General features: G+C 40.8%; 1 protein-coding gene across 1 annotated transcript in view; it reads right to left on the reverse strand.

Moving 5' to 3' along the window:
* The window catches only part of MYO1D (myosin ID), a 378,012-nt gene that overhangs the window by 84,570 nt on the left and 267,805 nt on the right, over positions 1 to 25,637 (reverse strand). Inside the window, exon 21 of the mRNA XM_053568857.1 lies at positions 21,515 to 21,669. Within this exon, the coding sequence (XP_053424832.1) occupies positions 21,515 to 21,669 (155 nt within the window). The remainder of the gene's footprint in view (positions 1 to 21,514; positions 21,670 to 25,637) is intronic.

A 25,637-nucleotide genomic window follows, 5' to 3' on the forward strand; every position in this document is an offset into this window, starting at 1 on the left:
CCCCCAAAGCACTGCCCTCTCCCACCTGGACCTTGAACTTTTAGGCTCCTCTTACTTGAGCCACTTGAGTAGCTAGAACTAAAGGCATATACCACCAAACTTGGCTAATTAAAAAAAAAATTGTAATAATGGGGGGGGGGTGTCTTGCTGTGTTGCTCAGGCTGGCCTTGAACTCCTAGCCTCAAGCAACCGTCCTGCCTTGGCTTCTCAAAGTGCTGCTATTACAGGCCTGAGCAACCAGGCTTGGTTGCTAGTCACTTATATTAACAGCTTTATTAAGGAATCACTGATATAAAATAGGCCCCACATATTTAACATATATAATTTGACAAGTCTGAGACGCGTATAGACTTACGAAATCATCACTGCATTCAAAACATCCATCACTCCCAAAGCTTTCTTGTACCCCTTGGCAATCCCCACTTTCTGCCCCTTCTGCCCACTTTCATTCTTAGACAGCCAGTGACCTGCTTCCTGTTTCTATAGTTGGTATTTTCCACAGTTTTCTATGAATAGAATCATATAATTTGCATATTTTTCTGTTTGGCTTCCTTTATTATTCCCGAGCAGTCTACTGTATGGATATAGCATAGTTTGCTTATCCCTTCACCTGCTAGTGGACGTTTGAGTTGTTCCCAATCTTTAGCTGTTACAAATAAATATAAATTATCCAATTATTACAGTTATCTAAAAGTTATCCAGTCATGCTGAATTCTATCTGAAGGGGAAAACATGTAGTCTTTTACCATTAAGTGTGATGTTTGCTTTAGGTTTTTCATGGATGCACTTTATGAAGTGGAGGAAATCCATTTCTAGCGCTAGTTTGCAATAGTTGAATAGTAGAGCATCTCAACAGATTCTTTATGTGGTAAACTACATATACTATGTTGATTTTTGCATGTGAAACCAAACTTGTAGGCCTGGGATTAAATCCTACTTGGTCATAAAGTATCTTTTTAATATATTGTTGGATTCTATTATTTCTTCTAAAAATTGCTGGATTGGATATATAAGTAAACTTTTCTGCAGATTGTTACATCTATGTTCCCAATGGATATTAATTTGTAGTTTTCTTTTACTATACTACCTTTGTTTGGTTTGGTATCAAGGAAAGGCTGGCCTCAGAATAAGTTGGAAACTATCATTTAAATTGACTGGAAGAGTTGTGTAGAAGTGGTGTTATTTCTTCCTTCATTCTGTAGTATTCCCTGGTGAAGCCATCTGGGACCTGGAATTTTATTTAAGCAAAGATTTTAAGTATTAATTCAATATAGTTGATATACATAGACCTATTCGGGTTATCTATTTCTTCCTGTGTGAGTTTTGGCAGTTTGTATCTTTCAAACAATTTACCCATTTCTTCTGAGCTGTCAAGTTTATTGGCATAAAGTTGTTTATAATATTCCCCTACCATCCTTTCAGTATTTGCAGAATCTGTATTGATGTAACATGTCTCATCTTGATATTGGGAATTCATGCCTTCTGTTGTTCATCAGTCTGACTAGATGTACATCAATTTTATTTTGGTTCCTCTGATATTTGCTATTCTTTTTCTGATTTCTATTTCAATGACTTCTGCTCTTTTACTGATTTCTTTTTTTTTTTTTTTTCAGTTTAATTTGCTCTTAGTTTTCTAGTTTCTTGAACTGTAAACTGAAGTCACCGATTTGCAAAACTCCCTTTTAAAATTTAGGGATTTGGTGCTATATATTTTACCTAAGTATTGCTTTAGCAGCACTATACAAATTTTGATATATTTCCATCCTCATCAAGTTCAAAATACTAACTTTTCTTTAATTTCTTCTTTGACCCATGGGTTGCTTTGGTGTGTATTATCTGGCTCCCAATTGTTTAGGAATTTTCTAGAGATCTTTTTGTTATTGATTTCTAATTTTATTTCACTATGGTATCTTGAATCCTTTTATATTTATTGTGATTTTGACGTTGGCCCAGAATATGGTCTGTTTTAGAAAATATGCACTAGAAAAGAATATGTATTCCGACGCTGTTAGGTAGGATGTTTTATAATAGTTCAATTGAAAGTGTTGTTTAGGTCTTCTGCAGGCTTACTGATTTTCTGTTGGTGTGTTCTATCAATGATTGAGATAGGAGTACTGAAATTTCCAGCTGTTAATTGTGGATCTGTCCATTTTTCCTTATAGTTCTATCAATTTTGCTTTATGTATTTAGAGCCATAAATGTTTTCTTCATGAATTGACCCACATTACCTTATTATTTTAAAAATAATCATCTTTTAAAAAGATGTAAATAAGGAAAAAAATCTTATAAATTTATCCATGTACCTATTATTTCTAGTGTTTATCATTCATTTTTGGAGATCTGTATCTCCATGTGATATAGTTTTACTCTGTCTGAAGGATTTTAATATTTCTTGTACTGTGAGTCTTCTGGGAATTAATTGCTTCTCCTTTTGTGTATCTAAAAAGTCTTTAATTCACCGTCATTTTTTATTTATTTTTATTGTTAAGTCAAAGCTGTGTACATTAGTGCAATCAAGGGGTACAATGTGCTGGTTTCATATACAATCTGAAATATTCTCATCAAACTGTTCAACGTAGCCTTCATGGCATTTTCTTAGTTACTGTATGTAGGCATTTGTATTCTGCATTTAGTAAGTTTTGCCTGTACCCATTCTAAGATGCACCATAAGTGTGGCCCCACCGATTACCCTCCCTCCACCATAACCTCCCCCCTCCCTTCCTCTCCCTTGGCCCTTTCCCCGTAGTCTTGTGCTATAGTTGGGTTATAACCGTGATATGAAAGCTATAATTTAGCTTCATAGTAGGGCTGAGTACATTGGATACTTTTTCTTCCATTCCTGAGATACTTAGCTAAGAAGAATATGTTCCAGCTCCATCCATGCAAACATGAAAGAGGTAAAGTCTCCATCTTTCTTTAAGGCTGCATAATATTTCATGGCATACATGTACCACAATTTGCTAGTTCATTCGTGGGTCGATGGACACTTGGGCTTCTTCCACTCACTGTCATTTTTGAAGATTTTTTTTCTTGGTATGGAATTGCAGGTTGACAGTATTTTCTTTGAGTATTTGAAGATGCTGCTTCCCTGCTTTCTTGCATGTTATTGCTTCCAATGAGAAATTTGCTATTATTCTTACCTTTATTCCTTTGTATATAATGTGTCTCTTTTCCTCTGGCTTCATTTATCATGGTTTTGAGCAATTTGGTTGTGATATGCCTTGTGATTTTTTTTTTTTTTTTTTGGTGTGTGTGCATGTGCCATGGGTAGAGTTCACTGAACTTCTTGGATTTTTGCACTTATAAAGTTTTTGGAAAATTTTCAGCCATTATTTCTTCTAATATTTTTTCTGTCCTTCTCCCTCCTTTGTGAATTTTATTTAATGTACATTAGGCCACTTAAAGTTGTCCCACAGTTCACTGAGGATCTGTTCATTGTTTGAAAACTTCTCTTTTCAAACTGTGCTTCACTTTGGAAAGTTTCTGTTGCTATGTCTTCAAACTCACTAATCTTTATTTCTGCAATATCTAATATGCTGTTAATCCCATCCACTGTAATTTCAGGTCAGACATCACAGTTTACACTTCTAGATATTTGATTGGGATCTTTTTAGATATCGTTAACGTTTTCTTAAAACACAGTTATGATAACTATTTTAATGTCCTTGCTGGCTATTTCTAACACCTTGGCAGTTCTAAGTTGTATTTTCCTGCTTCTTTGAAGGTCTGTGAATTTTGGGTTGGATGCCAAACATTGTGAATTTTACCTACTTGGATGCTAGATATATTCCTATTCTTTGAGCTTTTTCTGGGTTGTAGTTATTTGGAAATAATTTGCTCTTTGCGGGTCTTGCATTTAAGATTTATTATAGGAAACCAGAGCAGCGTTCAGTCAAGAATCAATTATTCCCCACTATTCACACAAGTACACTTTTGTGCACTCTACACAATGCCCCTTGAATTGTAAAGTTTTCTAATCTAGCTGCTGGGGAAAGGCACTACTCTCCACTTTCTGTGAATGCCAGGTACTACTGTCTCTAATGTTTCGGATCTTCAGGCAGTTTTCTTGTGCTGATCAGAGGGACCCTGCGTTCTCTGCGTAGCTCCTCTCTGCTACTGTCCTGCAAATTCTATCCACCCTGGTCTCCTAAGCTCACGAGGCTCCACTATGGCTCGCCCTTCCAGTGCCGTGCTCTGATAGTCTCTCAAGGCAGTAAGCTGGGACACTGTAGGGCTTCCCTTGTTCGTTTCCTGGCTCTCAGACATCACTGGCTTTCACCACCTGACGTCTAGTACCATGAAAATGTTGTTTCAGATATTTCATCTGTTTTCTGGTTATATTAGAGGGGAGGGTAAATGTAATTCTCACCCTTGTTACTCTACCGTGCCCAACAGTGGGGGTGTCCCACTTTTAAAACTTAGAGATCTTTTTAAAAGTGAAGAACAAATACTACCTCTCTTTGATAACATTTTCCCAGAACGTTTCCCCCAAATCTCATTCTTGTCCAAAGATGTATCTGACCTCTGTGCTTTAATTCACTTGCTTTATCCTTGTACAAACTCACTGTGAGTTATGCATTTGTTTCCCTTGATGGGCCACAACTGGCAAGAGGTTGGTCTTTGTGTCCCTCTGCCTAAGCAGATATATGTGATTGAGCCTCACGAAATATACTTTTCTTATTTCTATGGTGCTGGTCAACCTACACTGACTTTCATGTGATTTTTTTTTTTTATCATCTCAACCATTTTTAAGTGTATTCATTTAGTAGTATTAAATGTATTCACACTGTTGCGAAACAGATTTTCAGAACTTTTTCATCTTGAAAATACATATCATTTTAATGAATAAGCAAATTTGGAGCCACCTTTAAGCTTACAGATAAGATTAACAAATTAACCAAAAATGTTTATTTGCTCAAAGGCTTATAGCTAGCTGGTGGTGGAGTCGGAATCAGAAGCCACATTGTTTCCTGTCAAGTTCTCATCCCTACCAGGTCTGTTAATTCGATGCATATGCTAAACACAGAGGCCAACAACTGCCATGCATCAAAGAAGCCTCAGATGTGGAAAGTTACTAATTCTGAACGGCATAATTTAGCTAGGCTGAGTTTGGATTTTTTTTTTTTCATTTGTCTTGGTTGGTAAGCAGTATAATATCCTTTAACAAACTGTTCCCTGATTTTGTTTCTAACAAGTTCTCTGAGTCATCTGCTGCTGTTAAGGTTGCTTTCCTTGTCCATTTCATACCCAAATTTCTTTTGTTCTTATATCCTCATATTCTTTTCATTTTTTGTAATAAATCAGACATTGTATCTTTCTCCCTAAGAGTGGAATATAACTCTGTTTCATTTAGTAATAATTCTGTCTTACCAAGGATGATTGCATAGAGCTGATTTTTTTTTTTCTCTATGAAAATTTTGTGTGAATTTACTTGTTACCAGTTGCTTTGTTTGTGGCAATTCATAATGCTTAAATAATTTTTACGGTTTTAAAATTAATATATAACAATCACAGGAAATTTGACATTCCATTAACTTTTGAAACAAGTTAAAAAGGAGACCAAAAGTAAGTATTAGGTACAAAAACCATTCTTTTTGCCATCAATATCATGTTGGCTATTTCTTCTGGTTTCAAATATTGAGGAAAAGAAAGCTTGGAATAATTTTTCTATGTGTCAAAGAGAAGCTAAGGGAAATAACTGTTGCTAAGAAAGGCTGGGGGATGGTTTTTGAATTTAATAGAACAAACCCTTCCCTGTTACACATAAAGGCCTGAGATGTGCAGAGAATGTGGCCAGGAATAGGCGCCATGTGGAAACAACTGGGCAAACCATAAGAATTTGTTTTTTGAGCCTATGTCAATGTTCCAAGCTCTAGAAAATACTAAGCTCCTCATCCTCCGAAAATTTAGGGGACAAAAATTAATCTGGAGGAATGAAGTCTTACTCTTTCCTCTAGTGGTAAGTTTCTTATCTGTAACCCAATAATCCCCATGGCCGAAAGACTAACAAATACCAGAGTCTTGGGAACAGAAATGGCCCCTGCTCCACAGGTATGCAGATGATATTTTGAACCCAAAGGCAGAACTTTAACTAATTGTGTGGTTTCTTTTCATTATTTAATCCTGCCAAGATATTTTGAATCCTGATTTTGTCATCCAAAATATAAGTTATCCTGCCCAAGTTTGTGTTATTTGCAAATTTGGTAAATATGTCTTTGTCTAAGTCATTGTTTTAAGAAAATCATGTTAGTTTTACCCAATTTCTTCCCACTAAACTTATGCTGGCTTTTTTTGTCCTTTTCTCTAAGTACTTGTTAATTCTGAAAATTTCTTTTAGAATTTTGCAGAAAATTTACGTCAGGTTCAACAATAGTTGTAATTTTTGGATCCTTGTTCAACATTTGCAAAATAAGGAAAATCTTTACTTGTCTTCAGTATCAAATTTATGTCAGGTCCAACAACAGTTATAATTTTGGAGCCTTTGTTCACATTTGCAAAACAAGGAAAATCTTTATCTGTCTTTAGTATTTTGTTCCTTTTCCATGGTCCATGACTGCTCAAAGATTGCTGAGAGTGAATAGGGTTTCCTATCAAGATGCTTTCCAGTGTCTTGGGATCTGGCCTGGAGGTTTGAACTAATAAAGCATTCAGTAGTCCTCTTTTCCTAGTTGGTCTTAAAATTCCCTCTTAGTTTCAATTTTTTAAAATTTCAAAATATTAAGGGGGTATAAATGTTTTTATTACATGATTTAAGGCAGGGCTATTAGTATGCCCATCACCTGAATATGGAAAATGTTTTTTTAAAGAGTAAGATGAAAATACCTTCTATTAATATTAACTTGATACCATTTTCCCTGAATGAGGATATCTGTCCCATTCTTGTTCGACAAGCAGTGCTTCTCCTTCCTTTTTGTTATTTTCCCCAAGGACTATTGAGGTTAGAACTCTGTGGGATGCAAGTGATAGAAACTCAATTCAAAATAGCTTAAGCAAGAAGGGGAACTTGTTATGAAGTAGGAAAATTCATTGATTAAAAACTCACCAAATGGTGAATTCATCCCAGGTCATGTGCTGAATGACCAATCTGACAAATTTGCATACTTCACAAAGCTGGGTTTTTTTTTTTTTTTTTGTTTATCCAAATTTTGTTAGAGCGATTAGCAGAGCCTATGAGGGGCATGGAGGTTCTCGGGTCTTCAGAGTCTCTCTACCCTTCAGCCATCTCCTTCTTGGCCCCTCTGTTTTCTCCTCCCTCTGCTCCTCAACCTCCCTTTTCTGTGGGTTGGCAGCCCAGGTGCTCTGGGCACAGAGTCTCCTTTCCTTCTATTCTCTATTCTAATTGTTTCCAGTTGTAGCAGTAGGGCCAGAAATAAATGGACTATTCCTTAAACCATCGTTATGGAAACAAAATGAAAATCAATTGTAACTTTGTAGAAGTCCTTGAAAACTATCAATTGCCATGTCATTGAACTACCATGGTGTTGCAAACTTTGTAACGAGCCAAAAGGAACATGTTTTTGGTAAATCTGTAAATTTGACTAGTTTGGTGGAAGGGTGCTAAATATCAAATGGAAAAAGAGGATTTCAGTATTTAGTGGAAAGTAAAATTCCTATAGGAAATACTAAAATCTGTTTTGTTTTTTTTTAGGCAGAGAATCACTTTGTTGCCCTTGGTAGAGTGCTGTGTTGTCACAGCTCACAGCAACCTCCAGCTCTTGGGCTTAGGTGATTCTCTTGCCTCAGCCTCCCGAGTAGCTGAGACACAGGCGCCTGCCACAGTGGCTGGCTTTTTTTGTTGTTCAGTTCTCATTGCTGTTTTAGCTGGCTGGGGCCGGGTTTGAACCCACCACCCTCAGTATATGGGGTGGGCGCCCTACCCACTGAGCCACAGGCGCTGCCCCCAAACCTGGGGGTTTTGATAATTGCTTTGTATTTTAAGACCTGTTTAAGAAAGCGTGTAGTGCTAGTTTCTAGGAAAAAGTGGACATGCATGACGTCAAATGTAGATTGCCTGATCCTGACGGTCAGACTCTCATATCTGGCACTACTACTTGGGAATAGCTACTTGGACTATCTTCTCTTAGTGATCTACCGTGGGTTATACCTGCCTTTCTAACCCCTCCCTTGCTAGCTCTTTCTCTGTTTATTTCATTCTTTTTGGCACGGGGCCACAGACCTATATGTCAACTAGTGTTCCTCAAATTCCCACTTCCCATAAGTGGATAATATTTTGCATTCTTGAACACGTCTAGGCTGGATACTATCTATCTTATTATTTTCTCCCCATTACTTATATGATAAAGTTCAAGTTTTTGGTACAGGGTTTTATAAGCTCCTACTTATTTTTCCAGTCTCATTTCTTGCTGTAGAATAGGAGATGCAGATGTGTGCTGGACCCTTTGGTCGCCTGTAATCACCCAATTCTCCAAATGTACCAGCTCCATTGAACTTTTGCATATTCTGGTCCCTTCTTTGGGGAAAATCTTGCCCACTGCTCACCCGACAACCTCCAGCCAGACTCGAGGACCCTCTGGTACACCCTCCATCAGACTGAAGACCCTTATACTCTGATGATCACCTGCTTTAGCAGAGTTTTCCTGACTCTGTGGGCAAAGGGAATCAGGCCCTTTTGTCTGTGGCCCTCCCACAGCACATACTGGGCAGTACAGTGCACCAGGATCTCTCCCATAGATTAAGGGATGCTTGTATCCCTCCTCCCACTCACAGCCTGACCTGGGACGGGTGCTCAGTGAACGCATGCTGAGTGAAGGTTTAAAAATAGAACAGTATTTGTTGCAGATAAAACACTTGGTTAAGTATATTATGCTTATATAAAAATCCTGATTCCAATATAGCTGCTAAGACCTGAAATAAACACATTAAAAAGCTTTTTAAAATCCCATTAAGTTAAAGAGTTCTATCTGACATTCAATTTAGAAAAAAATTCCAACAGACAGGACAAACCAGGGTATTATTCACTAATCTTTGGGTGAATTCATGAATCCCTCACAGGAAGATGTCCATTTTAAAGTTTAGTGCCAAGGCCTTTAAAAAAGTAATATGACCATTGTAAACGGACAGTAGCTTCTTGTGGAGATGCTGAAAAGATGATCAGTTTTCCAGTATTTTTGGATTCACTCTTTGAACATGAAAGGCATTGATGGACATGTCATAAAGCAAGTTAAGTATCTTTGATCTGCACAAAAATCCCCACAAAATCTCTTTCATAAAAGCAGGTAAAGCTGAGGATCACTGTGCCCCTGCCCGTCCTCCCAGGGAGCTTTGTCCCCGGGCAGCTGCCCCTCTGTGCAGATGGGCACAGGGAGGGAGATGGAAGCCAGTATGTAGCTCACGGAGCACAGCAGCCGTCATGCCCTGACATGGCTTTGGTCTGGTCCTGCCTCGGTCACACTGAAACCCTTCTAAGATTTCTCTCTGTACTCTTTGTGTACAGAAGGTGGGTGTCAGTATAAACTGTAGGTTAAGTTCATTATGTGAGAGCCTGTTTGCAGGTGGGGTTTCCGACTGGGAAATAGGCAGGTGGGTAATTGAAAACCACGGCTTAGGAATGAGCAGTGGCTCTTTCTGGAACAACTGCATGTGTTAAACAGGATCCCGGTCCTGTGTGATTTCTCTGCAATTTTCACCTCACTTATAATCTCCATTCCCCTTTCACTCTTTTCTTTCAACCTCAGACTTTCCTTCCCACTTCTTTTCATTGGGGGCGGTAGAGGATGTTATTCCGGACTTCACTTGGTAAAACCTTAAGAATACTTTGGTGATTTCATTTTTTAAAAAACAGATTTTTATCACAATAGCTTCAGCCAACTGGCCGTATTAAAACATGTGTTTGGCTTGGCATCTGTGCTCAGTGGTTACAGCGCCAGCCACATACACTGAGGCTGGCGGGTTCGAACCCAGCCTGGGCCAGCTAACCAACGACGACAACTGCAACAAAAAACAGCCAGGCATTGTGGCGGGTGCCTGTAGTCCCAGCATTTTGGGAGGCTGAGGCAAGAGAATTGCTTGGGCCCAAGAGTTTGAGGTTGCTGTGAGCCGTGTCATCACTCTACTGAGGGCGACACACTGAGACTGTCTCAAAAAACATGTGTTCATCCTGGTCATTTTCTAGGCCAATTCATAAAACCAGTGGCTTGCACATGCTAGCATGTGTGTGGACCACGTGGGCAGCTTATTAAGGGTGTAGGTTCCTGGAGAGTATGATTTAGATGGCCTGGGATGGGGCCGGCGGGCCTGCTATTTGAAAAAGCACCCTCAGGTGCCTCAATGCAGATGCAGCCCACATTTTAAGGAGCCCTGACATAGACTGTCACTGTTTTATTCACGGCTGTATGCTTTTTCATTATAAGGAAATATCATAATACACTTACTCAGGTTTATTTTGAAGAACTTTTCCATGTTTCCACAATTAAAACCAATGCTGTATGATTTGCTTTCCTGTCCAGCATTACTTTGGTTTCTTTAGCAAAATGCTGGGCTCATAAAGACAATCCCCCCAGTGCTGCCTCCCCCTCTTCCAAAAAATGCTTTTCCTTTGGTCTTATTGGAAATGTCCATCTTCTGCGAAGACACTACTTCTCTGGCCAAAGTGACTGCCATCAGGGTCACCTTGCCCACACCTTGACAATCTCATTATTCTGGCCATAGTTCCTGGGTTAGTAAGAACACTTCCCTGGGGTTTCGGACAGTAGCCCATAGAACATGGCCCTGAATTCCTTACTTGTGGCAAGGCTGGAAAAGGAGATCCTGGGAGTTATTCACAGAGGTTTCCAGGCATGTGGAAGAAGCCACTGTGGGGCAGTGAGGGGGCAAAGAGAAGATGAAGAGCTAAGAGATGGTGACCGCGTGTGACTAGAGCATGGCTGCTCCTCTCCCACGGGCATCCTTCCTGAGGCTCATTTGTCTACGAAACACAAACAACTTGGTTGGGCATATAATTCTTGGGCTCTAATGTTTTCCCCTCAAAAGACTAAAGATGTTTCTCCACTGGATTCTGGCATTTACTGCTGCAGAAGACTAGGACAATCCTAACATTTGTTTGTTTGCAAGGGGATCTCATCCCACCCCTAGGTCTGCGTGTTTAAAATGTGTACGTATCTGTGGGTGGGCTCATGTATGCCCAGGTATCTTTTCTTTTAAACCTTGAAATGAAGAGGCCATCACAGTAACAGAGTAGGCATTTCGACTCTTCAGTCAAGTTGTTTTTAGTACAGATTTTCTTTCAGTATGCTTTAAATTGCTATATTTTATTCAATACAATTCTCTATAAAGATGTTCCTTATTTCGTGTATTTCTAAGAAAGAGAAAATGTTGCCCATTCTAACCGTAAGTATCAATCATAAGTCCCAGCCTCATTCAGAGATGTTAAAAATTCAAAAACTGTACCTCTTAAGAGTCAGTGAAATGCATTGTTACTTCCGCTTAGTTTGTTTCTCTTTGTCGAGGCCACCCACTAGGGAAGGTCAACTGTGTAGAGTTCTCCGTCCCTCGCCTTCTCGGACACTGTATTCCTTCTTCTGCACGCAGACTTCCCCAGACTTTTCTTTCATATCAATTCTACTTTCTGCAATATCAACTGTGCTGTTTTCAGATTTTATTTATTTGTTTTGAGACAGACTTTCACTCTGTCACCTGGGTAGAGTGCCATGGCTTCATCGCTCACAGCAACCTTAAACTCTCGGGCTCAAGTGATCCCCTTGGCTCAGCCTCCTGAGTAGCTGGGATTGCAGACGCCCACCATGACGCCTGGCTAGTTCTTCTATTTTTAGGAGTGATGGGGTCTCACTCTTGCTTAGGCTGGTCTCAAACTCCTGAGCTTAAGTGATCTTGCCGTCTCAGCCTCCCAGAGTGTTAGGATTACAGGTGTGAGCCACCACACCCAGCCTCATTTTCAGATTTTAATGCATGTTTTAATTTGTAAATATTTTTTTCCCCTTACTTCATTCAAATAATTAAGCATTTTCATGTTTCTCAGTCTCCATCTCAGTCTGCCATGTAATCTTGGGCCTCCTGATGTAGAATCTATGCTTTCTTGAATTCTATTCAGAGTGTAAGTAATTTCCATAATATAAATTTTCTATTATATCTCTTTTCAGAAATAGTTTTTTTCTCTTAAGTCTTATCACTTACATCTTTCTTACTGTGAATACCTCTCTTAATAGGCCTGTCTCCACCAAGGAGACAGCTATTCAGTCCTGGGGTTCTCACACAGAAGCAGCACATGGATTCTCCTTAAAGTCCACCTGTTTGTAGTTAGAATCCACTTGCACAGACTCTCGTTGTGGTTTCAGTCTTTTACTTATTATATAAAACTGCTGATCGGAGCAGGAATCCCTACCTCCTGCTTTCTTGTCTGCTCACTGACAAGGGAAGTTTGAAATTATTTCTAGTTATTTACTTATTTTAGAAAAGTGAATGAAAAGCAGCAACCCCCAGCATACAACATACCTATAGCTCTTCCAGCCCATGGCCCTTCTAATTGCTGATTTAATATCTTAAAATACCTAATCACTTCTGTCCACAGATGTGTTACATTGCTGAGAGGTGTAATCCTGGAATCAGTACAAGGAGTATTCAGATAGTGATTACTAGAGGGGAGGAGGAACAGCCAGAGGTCGGATACAAAATTACAGTCAGGAGGAATACCTTCTAGAGATCTACAGCACTGCAGGGTGACTGCAATTAACAACAATTGCTGTATATTCTCACATTCTAGAAGGGAAAATTTTGAATGTCCACAACACGAAGAAATGATAAACATTTGACATGATAACATACTAATTACCCTGACTTGATCACTGCACATTATATAACTGTATTGGAATATCACCTTGTACTCCATAAGTATGTATAATTACTATGTATTAATCAAAATAAATATATATATATTTTTATTAGTATTAGATCATAGCTGTGTACATTAATGTGATCATGGGGCACCTGCCATTCAATCCTATAATTCCTCTACTAGGTATATACCCAGAAGATCAAAATAAATTTAAAAGTTTAAAAAGAGTTCTTCCTTCCATTCATACAGAAGGAGCACAGAGGTACCATCTTTGATGGGCAAGGCGCACATGTCAGGGAGAAAGGGTAGAAGGACCCTAGTGCCGGCGGGCCCTCTCTCTCAGCAATTCTCTCTTGACAATGGGTATTCATTAATTATTTATAGGGAACCTCCCTGTGCCAGGCGTTGTTTTGAAAATAGAGAAAGTGCAGTGAACAGCAGAAATAAAGTCTCTGCTTACATGAAGCTTATATTCTCGTTGGAATAATAGAGTATGTATGTTCTATATACAAGCAAAGATATGGTATGGCAGATGGAGATGAGCTATGGAGAAAAATCGAGCAGTGCAGTGAGAGAGGGGCACTGAGGGCGTGGAGTGAATCGCTGTTCTACACAGGGTGGTCAGGGAAGGTGTGATGAGGGGACGTGTGAGCAGAGGGGAAGGATGTCCCTTTTGTTGGGTCCATGATTAAATAATATTTCTAGTTCCCAGTGCTGGGGAAAGTTGGCGTCTCATCCTGTGTTTTCAGGATACATCTCTACTGGAATGCAGAGGGGGTGAATTGTGGCCACCCACTTTTCTGTCCCCATAAATCAGATGCTTCCAATAGTTATAATTTTAAATGGCTCAAATGCTCCAAATTTGACAGACCAAAATTTAATTAATCAGGGCCTTACAGGTGACAATCTACATGCTTTTCTTTTTTTTTTGTAGAGACAGAGTCTCACTTTACTGCCCTTGGTAAAGTGCTAGGCCTCACACAGCTCATAGCAACCTCCAACTCCTGGGCTTAGGCGATTCTCCTGCCTCAGCCTCCTGAGTGGCTGGGACTACAGGCACCCGCCACAACACCTACCTATTTTTTTTGTTGCAGTTTGGCCGGGGCCAGGTTCAAACCCACCACCCTCAGTATATGGGGCCGGCGCCCTACTCACGGAGCCACAGGCGCTGCCCAATCTATGTTATTTTCAACTGTCTTTATATTACTTATGCATTTTTAGTTGGAATATAATCTACTACAACGAGTGGCTAGGCGTTCAAGGATAGCAGCTTGGGAATACAGACCAAAGGCCATGAAAAGGCACATTCAGGATCAGGGCGGAGGTGCAGGAGACACCCCTGGGAATGGCAGGAAGGCTGAGCCCCAGCTATGCTGGGCAGGGAGCCCCGGAGGCTGAGACCTGCAGGAGGGGCCTCCTCTCCCCGCCCGCCCTTCCCCTGTGCCCCCACAGTCACAGCAAGGTGCGGCCGCTAAGCAAAGGCCTGCTTGTTGGTGTAAGACTTGCTGTGGTTTTAAGGATGAGTTAAAAACATAAGAAATCTGCGACAGTGAAGCAGGTCGCGTGTTCTGCTAGATTCAGTAACAGGGCTCCCTTAATTAAGCAGACTTTAAGGAAGAACAAGAAGCAGATGGTACTGACTTCTGGCTTCTATCCACAGGAAAAGAACAAGAAAAATAAGAAATTTCAATGCCTGTGATGGGGATGATACTGAGGCTTCCAGCATCCAGGCAGGCAAATGCCTAGACAGCTGCCGAGGGCAGATGGGTCCTTTGACAGCTGAACATCGCAGAGTTTCTGGTGACTCCATGGTTAGGGCGGCCAGTGGGAGACCATCTGTTTACTTGTGGGCAGAATAGCTCACTCCCAGCAGGTAGCTGCCGCTGAGAATGAAACCAAGAAACAAGCCAGCCACACCTATAACCTCTGTAAAGCAAACTGGCCGGGCAAACCTCTGGCACTGCAACCGCAAAAAAAGGAAGTCTACCTTAGGGTCTGGTGATGTACCTGAGTATGACGACGAGACCACAGAGAATGATCATAGTCCAAAAGGTGCCACTTGAGATTGTTTCAAAATAATGAAATCCCATGAGACAGACCATGGGCTGAGAAAATTCTTTTGTTCTTTTCTACTTTTCTGATCAAAAAAGGAAAATAAAAATTCAGAGCAACCTGTAACATTATATACTTAAAAACTAGCTGCCATTTATTATTAAACTGAAAAACAATTTAGATCAGTAATGTATATACCTGTCGTAAAACTTTTACAGTAAAAAATAAACCTCCCTCCTACCTCTCTCTGTATATAGAAGAGTCCCAGTGCCCTTTCTAGCGACAGTGTTACCCTTTCCCACATCTTTCCATATTGTCTATATTACACATAACCACTGTGTGCATGTATACATTTGTCTATATCTGTATGTTGCTAAGTAGTGGAAAATTAGCAAGGTGCAGCAGGGTGTACGTAGCATTCTACCATCTGTATAAGAAAGTGGTAAAGAGATACGACTCTATCAACAGGTATCTATGCTGTATGGGTAGATACCGACCTATCCGCATAGACAGACAGGCATCTCTCTACGCTCCTGACAACTTTATTTTACACAAATGGTGGGATGTTTACATACACTACTCTGTACCTTGCCCTTTCTTTCCTACTTAATATATTTTGGAAATGGTTTTATATCAACATAGATAAAAATTTCTTGTTTTTTACATTGGCTGCTTTTAAAATAAACGAAGGCCTATATATCTGAAAGGCTCTGGGAAGCACCGTGGTAAAGTAACCTGTTTAACTTCATTAGCATATCCTAACTACAGCAGAGATACTGTGGGTTTGCTTCCAAACCACTGCAATAAAGTGAATATCACAATAAAGCTAGCTAGCCACACCAATTTTTTGGTTTGCCAGTGCATAGAAAAGTTACGATGTATATTGTAGTCTATTAAGTGTGCAACAGCATTATGTTCAAAAAGCAATGTAGATATATTAATTTTAAAAGACTCTTGCTAAAAAATGCTAGCGATCACCTGAACCTTCAGCAACTTGTAATCTTTATTTTATTTATTTTTTTTGTTGTTGCAGTTTTTTGGCCGGGGCCGGGTTTGAACCCACCACCTCTGGCATATGGGGCTGGCGCCCTACTCCTTGAGCCACAGGCGCCGCCCCAGCAAGTTGTAATCCTTTTGCTGGAGGAGGGCCTCACCTTGATTCTGATGCTGCTGACTGATCAGGCTGGTGGCCGCTGAACATGCTATCAGACAGCAGCTCATACTTCAGGGAAACTTTCATGAGAAGAAGTCAGGTTGGCTATGGCAGTTTCTTAAAATAAGACAACAGTGACATCTGCCACATTGATTTCTTCTCATGACTGTTTCTCTGCAGCATGAGATGCTGTTGGATAGCATTTTACCCAGAGAACTTCTGTCAAAGTTGGAGTCAGTCCCCCTTGCTCTCTTGCTATTTCTACCACAGCTGCAGTTACTTCCTCCACTGGAGTCTTGAAAGCCTCAAAGACATCCCTGGGTGGAATCAACATCTTCCATACTCCTATGAATGCTGATATTTTTATCTCCTCCTGTGAATCATGAATGTTCTTAATGGCAGCTGGAATGGTGAATTCTTTGTAAAAAGGTTTTCAATTTACTTTGCCCAGATTCATCAGAGGAATCATTACCTATGGCAGCTACTTCTCAAAGAGTAGGACTGGAAAGTCAAAATTAGTCCTTGATCTATGCAGAATGGATGTTACATTAGCTCGCATGAAGGAAACCTTGATACCCTGTACGTCTTCCTCTGAGCTCTGAAGTGACTACATGCATTACTGATGAGCACATTTTGAAAATCTTTTTTTCTGGGCAGTCGATCTCAACAGTGAGCTTAAAATATTCACTAAACCATGCTGTAAACAGATGTTCTATTATCCAGGCTTTGCTGTTTCACTTATAGAGCACAGGCGGAATAGATTCAGTATAATTCTATGGGGCCTAGGATTTTAAGGATGGTCAACGAGCATTGGCTTCAACTTAGAGTCACCAACTAGCTCTATTAGCCACTAATCAGAGTCTCTCCTTTGAAGGCAGGTGTTCACTTCTGCTGCCTCGATGTAAAAGTCTTGGCTGGCCTCTTCTTGTCTACATTGAAAATCTGTTGTTTAGTGCAACCGCCTCCATCAGTGAGCTCAGCTAGGTCTTCTCCATCAGCACTCGCTGCCTCCCCTTATACTTTTACGTTATGCAGACAGCTTCTTTCCTTTAACCTCATGAACCAACATCTGCTTGTTTCAAATTTTTCTCTCCAGTCTCCTTATCTCTGAGCCTTTACACAATTGAAGAGCGTTAGGGCCTTGCTCTGGCACAAAGCTTAGGCTTTGGCTTAAGGGGATGTGATGGTGGTTTGGTCATCTAGATAGATAGACCACTAAAACTTTTTCCATATCGGCAATGAGGCTGTTTGTCTCTTTTCACGTGTGTTCACTGGAGTTGCACTTTGAACTTCCTTCAAGAACTTTTCCTGAGCTGGATGTGGTGGCTCACGCCTGTAATCCCCACACTCTGGGAGGCAAAGGTGGGTGGATTGCTTGAGCTCAGGAGTTCAAGACCAGCCTAAACAAGAGCAAGATCTCATCCCTACTAAAAACAGAAAAAAAATACTAGCCAGGTGTGGTGGGAAGCGCCTATAGTCCCAGCTACCCGGGAGGCTGAGGCAAGAGGACTTTGTGAGCTCCAGAGATTGAGGTTGCTGCTGAGTAGATGCTACGGCACTCTACTCAGGGTGACAGAGTCTCTCAAAGAAAAAAAAAAAAGGACTTTTCCTTTGCAGTCACAATGTGGCTAATTGGCAGAAGGGCCTAATTTCTGACCTACCTTGGCTTTGGACATGCCTTTCCCACTCAGCTTAGTAAGTCAGCTTTTGCTTGAAAGTGAGAGATGTGAAACTTCTGCTTTCACTTAAGCATTTAGAGGCCACTGAAGGTTTATTAACTGGCCTAATTTCAACGCTGTGTATCTCAGGGAACCGGGAGGCCTGAGGAGAGGGAAAGAGATGTGGATCAAGTTTATCATCTTAAACGAGTGCAAGTTTATGGTGGCCCCCCAATTACAAAGATAACTGACCACAGACCAGCAGAACAGACATGACAGTATTGAAAAATTTGGAAATACTGTGAGAATGGCAAAGATGTGAAACGGAGATACAAAGTGAATACACCCTGTTGGAGAAATGGTGCCAACAGACTTACATGATTGCTGCAAATCTTCAATTTGTAAGAAATGGAATATCTCTGTAATGAAGTTTGGTGAAATGAAGTATAACTATACTTTACTAAAGACTGTCTCAAAAGTTTTAGAAAACATGAATTGTACTTGGGGAGGCAGAAATAATGGCACCAGATTGAGTAAAGCCTGCAAGACGGGGAAGAAGGAGCCTAATTTATAATTGGTTGAATTTAGTTTCAGGACTCATATGGAAAGAAATACCAGGTGAGGTCTGGCTTCAGAGCATCAGAGAGGATGGTGACGAGCAGAAATTTATTCAAGGAGAAGCTTTGTCTTTGCTTTTTTAAGTCACAGAACATTCCAAACATTAGTGTATTTTGACTGTGAAATTTGTTTGGGTCTTTTTTACATCTTCCTTGCCTCTAGTTAACTTATACGCATCTGAAATGCAGTTAGTTATATAATAACTTACAATGTCTGTAGCTGCCAATTCTAACATCTGTATCAGTTCTGAGTTGGTTTCAATTGGACGACTTTCTACCCTCCTAAGTGGTTGTATCTTCCTGCCCACTTGTAAGCCTGGTAATCCTTGATAGGTTGTCAGACACTGAATTTTACCTTGTTAGGTGTGGATATTTTTGTATGCCTATGACTAGTTATGAGTGTTACTCCAGGACATAATTAAATTACTTGGGAGGAGTGTAATTCTTTTTTTTTGTAGAGACAGAGTCTCACTTTATGGCCCTCGATAGAGTGCCGTGGCCTCACACAGCTCACAGCAACCTCCAACTCCTGGGCTCAAGCGATTCTCTTGCCTCAGGCTCCCATGTAGCTGGGACTACAGGCACCCGCCACAACGCCCGGCTATTTTTTGGTTGCAGTTTGGCCGGGGCCGGGTTTGAACCCGTCACCCTCGGTATATGGGGCTGGTGCCTCACCGACTGAGCCACAGGTGCCGCCCAGGGAGCAGTGTAATTCTTTGGGTTTTGCTTTTAAGATTTATTAGGCAGGACCAGAGCAGCATTTATTGTGACGGCTAATTTTCCCCACCTACTAAGTAAGACAAAAACCCTGCTGAGCACTCCACCAAGTGCCCTGTGAGCTCTGGCGCTCTTTAGTCTGCCTTCTGAGAGCACAAACTGCTCCTGGCTCTGCGTGAGTGCCGGGCACTGTCCCCTCTGGTCCTCTTAGCTGGTTCTTTCTCCAGCTTTGGGTAGTTTTGAGTCTTTTCCTCTCAACTTCTGACTAGAAAACTTCTCAGAATATTCTTCAGGGAAATTATCTGGAACATAAAGAATTGGTCTGGAGATAAATCCCTCTCACTTTTGGATTTCCATAATTAGCTGACGGACAAATAAGATTACCTGCCATCTCATTATGCTTATAAAACACACTGTGAATTCCAAAGTCACACCAATGATACGATACTCGACAATAAAAGAAAACAGCTAGAGAAACAAAATCAGATTAACCTTTCTTCAAGAAGTAAATAGTAAGTTAGTAACTATAGCTCTAAGTCAAAATTTCAAGCCTCAGTTTTCTGGGGGCAGGGAGGAGAGAGATTTTTATCTCTTATTTCCGATTGATCTTTTCAGTCTTGAGATAGGAGTATCAAGAATAAACAACAACAAAAACGCTAGCATCGTCAGTCTTTTCCTTATATTCATAAATTTTAAAGAAATCAAAATTCTTGCACATATTAAAGATAGAAACCATGCACCTGAAAAGGTGTCCCGGCATGCATATGGTGGGGAAGGGAAGCAACTGATGAATTCGAGGCCCAGACCCCACCTTTCTGCCACTTGTAGAGGGCACTTAACAGGGGTTACCGTTTACTGCATATGGACCCAGACTGATGCAGAATACTTTAATTTTCCAGGCAAAAACGAATGTATTCATTAAGTTTAGGCATCCAAATTAAAGGTAACAAATAAAAATTACTTTAATTGTCCATACTTCGCTATAACTAAACATTTGCAGGAAAATAAGCCTGCCTATTTTAATTAGAAGCATTTATTTTCACCTACCTTGTTCCTATCTTTCCCTTTCATTCTAAACTTTTCGGTATTTTGCTAAGCTTTACAATTATTTGGCAGATATAAGGGAAGTTTTCAAAGGCCTATGTGTTTATTATTATTTTTTGGTAATTCCTTAGATTCTTTTTTTTTTTCCCCACCAGATGACCATAAAGCATTACTTTACTTACGGCACATAAAAACATTATATAAAATATTTAAAGATCCCCTTTGACTTAGAAGACAGGGTTTAACAAAATTGTCTGTGTAGCCCACCTCTAAAATTAGCCTTCATATATTTATCAGCGAAAATGAACACAGTAGAATTAGAAATGTTGATACCTGATTCTAAACATGTCCTTGTTTAGATGAGAAAGAAAAGCTATGAGTAAACTTAAAAAAAGTACTGATTAGAAATCGAACACTTGTACCGTTTCTCAATCGCTGACTTTAATGGGTGTTCTCCCAGCGCCAAGGAGGGGTAGGCAAAGGCAGCACGCCAGGGCGGGAGCATTCGACTTGGGAGAGACATGCCTACCCAGAGACTCCATGGCCTCTTACAGGAAGAAAAACCCACCTCTAAAACAGCTCCGATAAGTAACCAGACAAAATCACTTCTCTGCCTGAGATTATCGATTCACTAGTCCCTATCACCCTTAGGATCATTTCCTTGTTGGTATTTCTTACATCGCTGTACACTACACACATTCTCTCTCTCTCGCCCCCTCCTCACATCATCTAGGCTTACTACGAAGTTCTTAGCAGATGCCACATCCCATCGTGACTCTAGGTTTTTGGAGTAGTTATTGCCCCTCTCAGGAATTCCTTCAGTCTTCGTGGAATTATTGCCCCTCTCAGGAATTCCTTAGTCTTATACGCCATCCAATTTGTTTATATTCATAGTGGATACACTCACTGATTATACTTGGGGTACATAAGAAGCTGTCACAATAGAATACAAAGTGATTTTTCAATCTATGGATTTAATTATATTTGGATTAGCAGTGAGAAAAAAATATCACCATCAGGGATCTCCCTCCTTGTTTGGTTTAGCTGGAGGCTGGAAAAGTCAAGGATCATTCCTACCTTTGAAATTAAGCCCAAATGCTAATTTTGCCTTCTGTGAACCAGATGATTTAAGTTGTCCTTATGGAGAAAAATAACTCAATGCATTAAAAATGGCAAAAAATAAGTTCAGTGATAATGATGATCAAAGATTTCACATACAGGATCTGGTGCAAGTAACACTCCTTTTTTGTCTAACAACCTGCAGAAAGAGAATTCTACAGAAGGTACTGAGAGGTCCAAAAGACTGTACACTTAATGGATTGGAGTGGGAGGGTTTTTGTCTTTTCATGTTTCTCCCCCAATTTCTGTGTTTTATATTTATCTGCATAATACCGCTACTTTAAAAACGGCGTTACTTCTGCCCTGTATTTAAAACTTGCCTTAAATTATAAAAATCAAACTTTACCTCTTGAAATGATTCACCAGCACTCCAACTAGTTCTCCAATTCGACTCTCATGGGTTGGCTGCTTGCTGAAGAGACAGACAATGAGGTCTTTGTTGTCTTTGGTATGGAACACTACAAGCTGGTCCTTTCCATTGGAGACGCTCAGGCCAGTTAACTACAAAGAGACAATGCAAGAGAACTGTTAGGATGGTTCTTGAAAGCATGAATTCTAAAATATATTTTATAGTGCTTTCACTCATAGCACAGCATGGGCCTTAGCCTCTGTCCAGTTCCACGTTACAAGCAGATGGAAGGCAAGTCAATGGAGAAAGAGTAATTTGGACTTTTGGAATAACATGGGACATTTGGACGTTCCCATGCCAATAGAAACGTCTACCTAAATCTCACCCTTCAAAAAAAAAAATTAATTCAAAACTCCCCATAGATTTCAATGTAAAAATATAAAACTAGAAAGCTTTTAGAAGAAAACACAGGAAAAAAATCTTTGTGACTTTGGGTTCAGAGATGATTTCTTAGAAATGACACGAAAAGCACAATCCATATAGAAAAATAATGAACTGAACTTCACCAATTTAAAACTTTTCCTCTGAGACTGATACTGGTAGGAGAGTGAAAAGACTAGTCACAAACTGGAGAAAATACTTGTAAAGCTGTATCTGATAAAGAACCTGTATTCAGAATATACAAAGAGCTCTTAAAACTTAGTAAGAAAGCAGGTGGCACCTGTGGCTCAGTGAGTAGGGCACCGGCCCCATATACTGAGGGTGGCGGGTTCAAACCCAGCCCCGGCCAAACTGCAACAAAAAATAGCCGGGCGTTGTGGCAGGTGCCTGTAGTCCCAGCTTCTCAGGAGGCTGAGGCAAGAGAATCCCCTAAGCCCAAGAGCTGGAGGTTGCTGTGAGCTGTGATGCCACAGTACTCTACTGAGGGCAACAAAGTGAGACTCTGTCTCTACAAAAAAAAAAAAAAAAAAAGCAAAACTTACTAAGAAAGCAAACAACCCAACTAAAAAATGGCAAAAGATTTAAAATCACCTCACCAAAGAAGGCAGATGGGTGGCATATAATAAGCGTGTGATAAGATGTACAACATCGACAGTCGTTAGGGAAATGCAAATTAAAACTATAGTGACATACCACCACAAACCCATCAAAATGGCTGAAAGAAAAAGCCAAACAGATGATAACAATGACAAAAATAACAATATAGGCTTGGTGTCCATTGCTCAGTGGTGAGGGCGCTGGCCACATACATAGAGATTGGCAGGTTTGAACCCAGCCCCAGGCCTACTAAACAACAATGACAACTACAACAAAAAAATAGCCCGGCGCTGTAGCAAGCACCTGTTGTCCCAGCTACTTGGGAGGCTGAGGCAAGAGAATCGCTTAAGCACAAGAGTTTGAGGGATGCTGTGAGTTGTGAAGCCACGGCACCTCTACAGAGGGCGACATAGTGAGACTCTTGTCTCAAAAAAAACAAAAAAACAAAAAAAACATAATATAAAATGTGAGGACATAGAGCAACTGGTATTCACAGATTATTGGTGGGAATGTAAAATGGTATAGCCAGTGTGAAAACACTTTGGTAGTTAACTGAGTGAGTTAAACATAGAATTACCATAAATAATAAAAAGAAAATTATTGATATGCAACAACATGGATAAATCCCAAAGGCGTTATGTTGAACGAGAGCAGCCATTCTCAAAAGGTTGTAAGCAATCGACCAGTAGTTGTCAGGTTTAAGGCAGGGAAGAGTCTGATACAAGGGAGTTTTCGGGGGTGACAGACGTATTCTGTATCCTGATTGTGGTGGTGATTACATAAATCTACACATGGGTTAAGACTCACAGACTTTTACACCCCCTGCCCCCAAAAGTCTATTTTATTTATTACATGTGAATTAAAAAAGTTTCCTGGTTGTTTTGATCTCTAGATATCCTATTTTGGTCAAGAAAGCAAATGCTGGAATGATTTCTCATTCTGTGGTTTGATTTTCTATTGCAGAAAATACCAAAGTGCCGCCTCCTGGCTGCCACAGGTGCCATCAGTTAGGCAGCCATCAGCCTGGGCAAGGTGGGGCTTGCACAGGTGAGGCGGGGTGGATGTACTAGCGACGCTGAGGATGTAATCCCTGTTCTTGGGGCTCATAATCCACTTGGAAGAGACAAATATCAGACACCTAAAGAACACTTTAACAGTTTATAAACATTTGGAAGGTCATTTAGTTCCATGGCCACATCTTTTTTCCATTTTCTCTCCCCTTTAAAAAAAAAATTCCAATTGACATGATGGTACATGCAATTAGGCTACATTGCTCGCATCTGTAGGGCAAAGTCTAAGTTGTAGCTCTGTTCCTCACACTGGACGTGTGCCAGACACCTGCCCATCGTTCCTGCTGGGCAGGACCCTGCCCACCCCTCCCCCACTTCTTGGATTCAATGGAGTTTTTCTCTCATGTGAAACCTCTTCAATCTACAAGTTTCAAATTAGTATTGAGTACATGTGATGTCTGTGGTCACATTCTACAGATAAGGAAATTGAGGCTTGGGGAGGTTAGCTGATTTGCCAACTTGGGAACTAGAACCCAGGCCTGCAGACTGACTCAGATACGTGTTCTTTCCCTCATGCCAGGCTTTTGTATGCGCCACGTATCACTGATCATAGCTGCATAAATAAGTGTTCCTTTGAATACATTTTATTTTAAAAAAAATTTTATTTATTTTTGGGACAGGGTCTCACTGTCACTCTGGGTAGAGTGCTGCGGCATCACAGCTCACAGAAACCTCAAACTCTTGGGTTCAAGTGATCCTCCTGCCTCAGCCTCCTGAGTAGTTGGGACTACAGGTGCCCATCACAATGCCTGGAGACTGGGGTCTCATTCTTGCTCAGGCTAGTCTCGAACTCCTGAGCTCAAGCCACTGTGAAAACACTCTGGTGGTTTACTCAAAAAGTTAAACATAGACTCCATCTGCCTCAGCTTCCCAGAGTGCTAAGATTACTGTGCCTGGCTTGAGTAAACTTTCATAGAAGGCGAGTTTTTAGATTTGACTTTTAAGAATGCCAGGGTCGAGCGGCGCCTGTGGCTCAGTAGGTAGGGTGCCAGCCCCATATTCCGAGGGTGGCGGGTTCAAACCTGGCCTCGGCCGAACTGCAACAATAACAACAACAAAAAATAGCCGGGCGCCTGTGGTCCCAGCTACTCGGGAGGCTGAGGCAGAAGAATCGCCTAAGCCCAGGAGTTAGAGGTTGCTGTGAGCTGTGATGCCACAGCACTCTACCGAGGGCAATAAAGTGAGACTGTCTCTAAAAAAAAAGAATGCCAGGGTCAGTTTTTAATGGAGAGAAGAAAAAATATCCAAGGAATTGGAAATCCTTCACCAAATGTGTATAAACTGTTTCAGTGTTCTGTAGTTGTTCTTTAGTTGTTTGCTCTATTTTCTCCCCAATAGCCCCAGAAAACCCACATAGATTCATGAGTTTTCTGGGGCCACTGGGGAGAGAATAGAGCAGCGGTTCTCAACCTGTGGGTCGTGACCCCGTCGGACTGTATTAAAGGGCTGCAGCATTAGAAAGGTTGAGAACCACTGGAATAGAGCAATCTATAAGTTTCTCTGAACAAAAGAGAAACTCCTCATCCAGGCCACAATGCCTTCCTCTCTGTGGCCTCCTTGTTTCTCACAGTCTGTGGCATTTCTATGCTCTGATAAATCTAAACCTTCCCCTTTTTGGCTTGAAGATTTGAACAGGGCAAAGAGAGTCTCCGACTGTGACCCGTCTCAATTTCCCAGCCTCTCTTAGATGTGCTGCAGCCAGGTGATTTTTTTATGTGATGAAACGTATTTTCATTTTTAAAAATAGTTTCTGTCTATCACGCTTCGCTCTCATTTGATTATTTTACAAGTCAAATTCAGAACGGAATTTGAATTTGCGTAGCACTTCACAGGAGAGCGTGATTAACGCCTAATGAAATGAGAATTGTAACAGCAGTGACGCTGCTGGCATATCCCAGCGGCTTTAGTGGTGGGGGTGGGAGGTGGGGGTCCTGTCTGGCCCGCGCACAGGAGCCTGTGACTCCGTTCCTGCTACCACCCCAACTCAGGGTGTGGCTTCTCTCCCTCCCTTT

The sequence above is a fragment of the Nycticebus coucang genome, chromosome 18 (assembly GCF_027406575.1).
Source record: "Nycticebus coucang isolate mNycCou1 chromosome 18, mNycCou1.pri, whole genome shotgun sequence".
Lineage (NCBI taxonomy): Eukaryota > Metazoa > Chordata > Mammalia > Primates > Lorisidae > Nycticebus > Nycticebus coucang.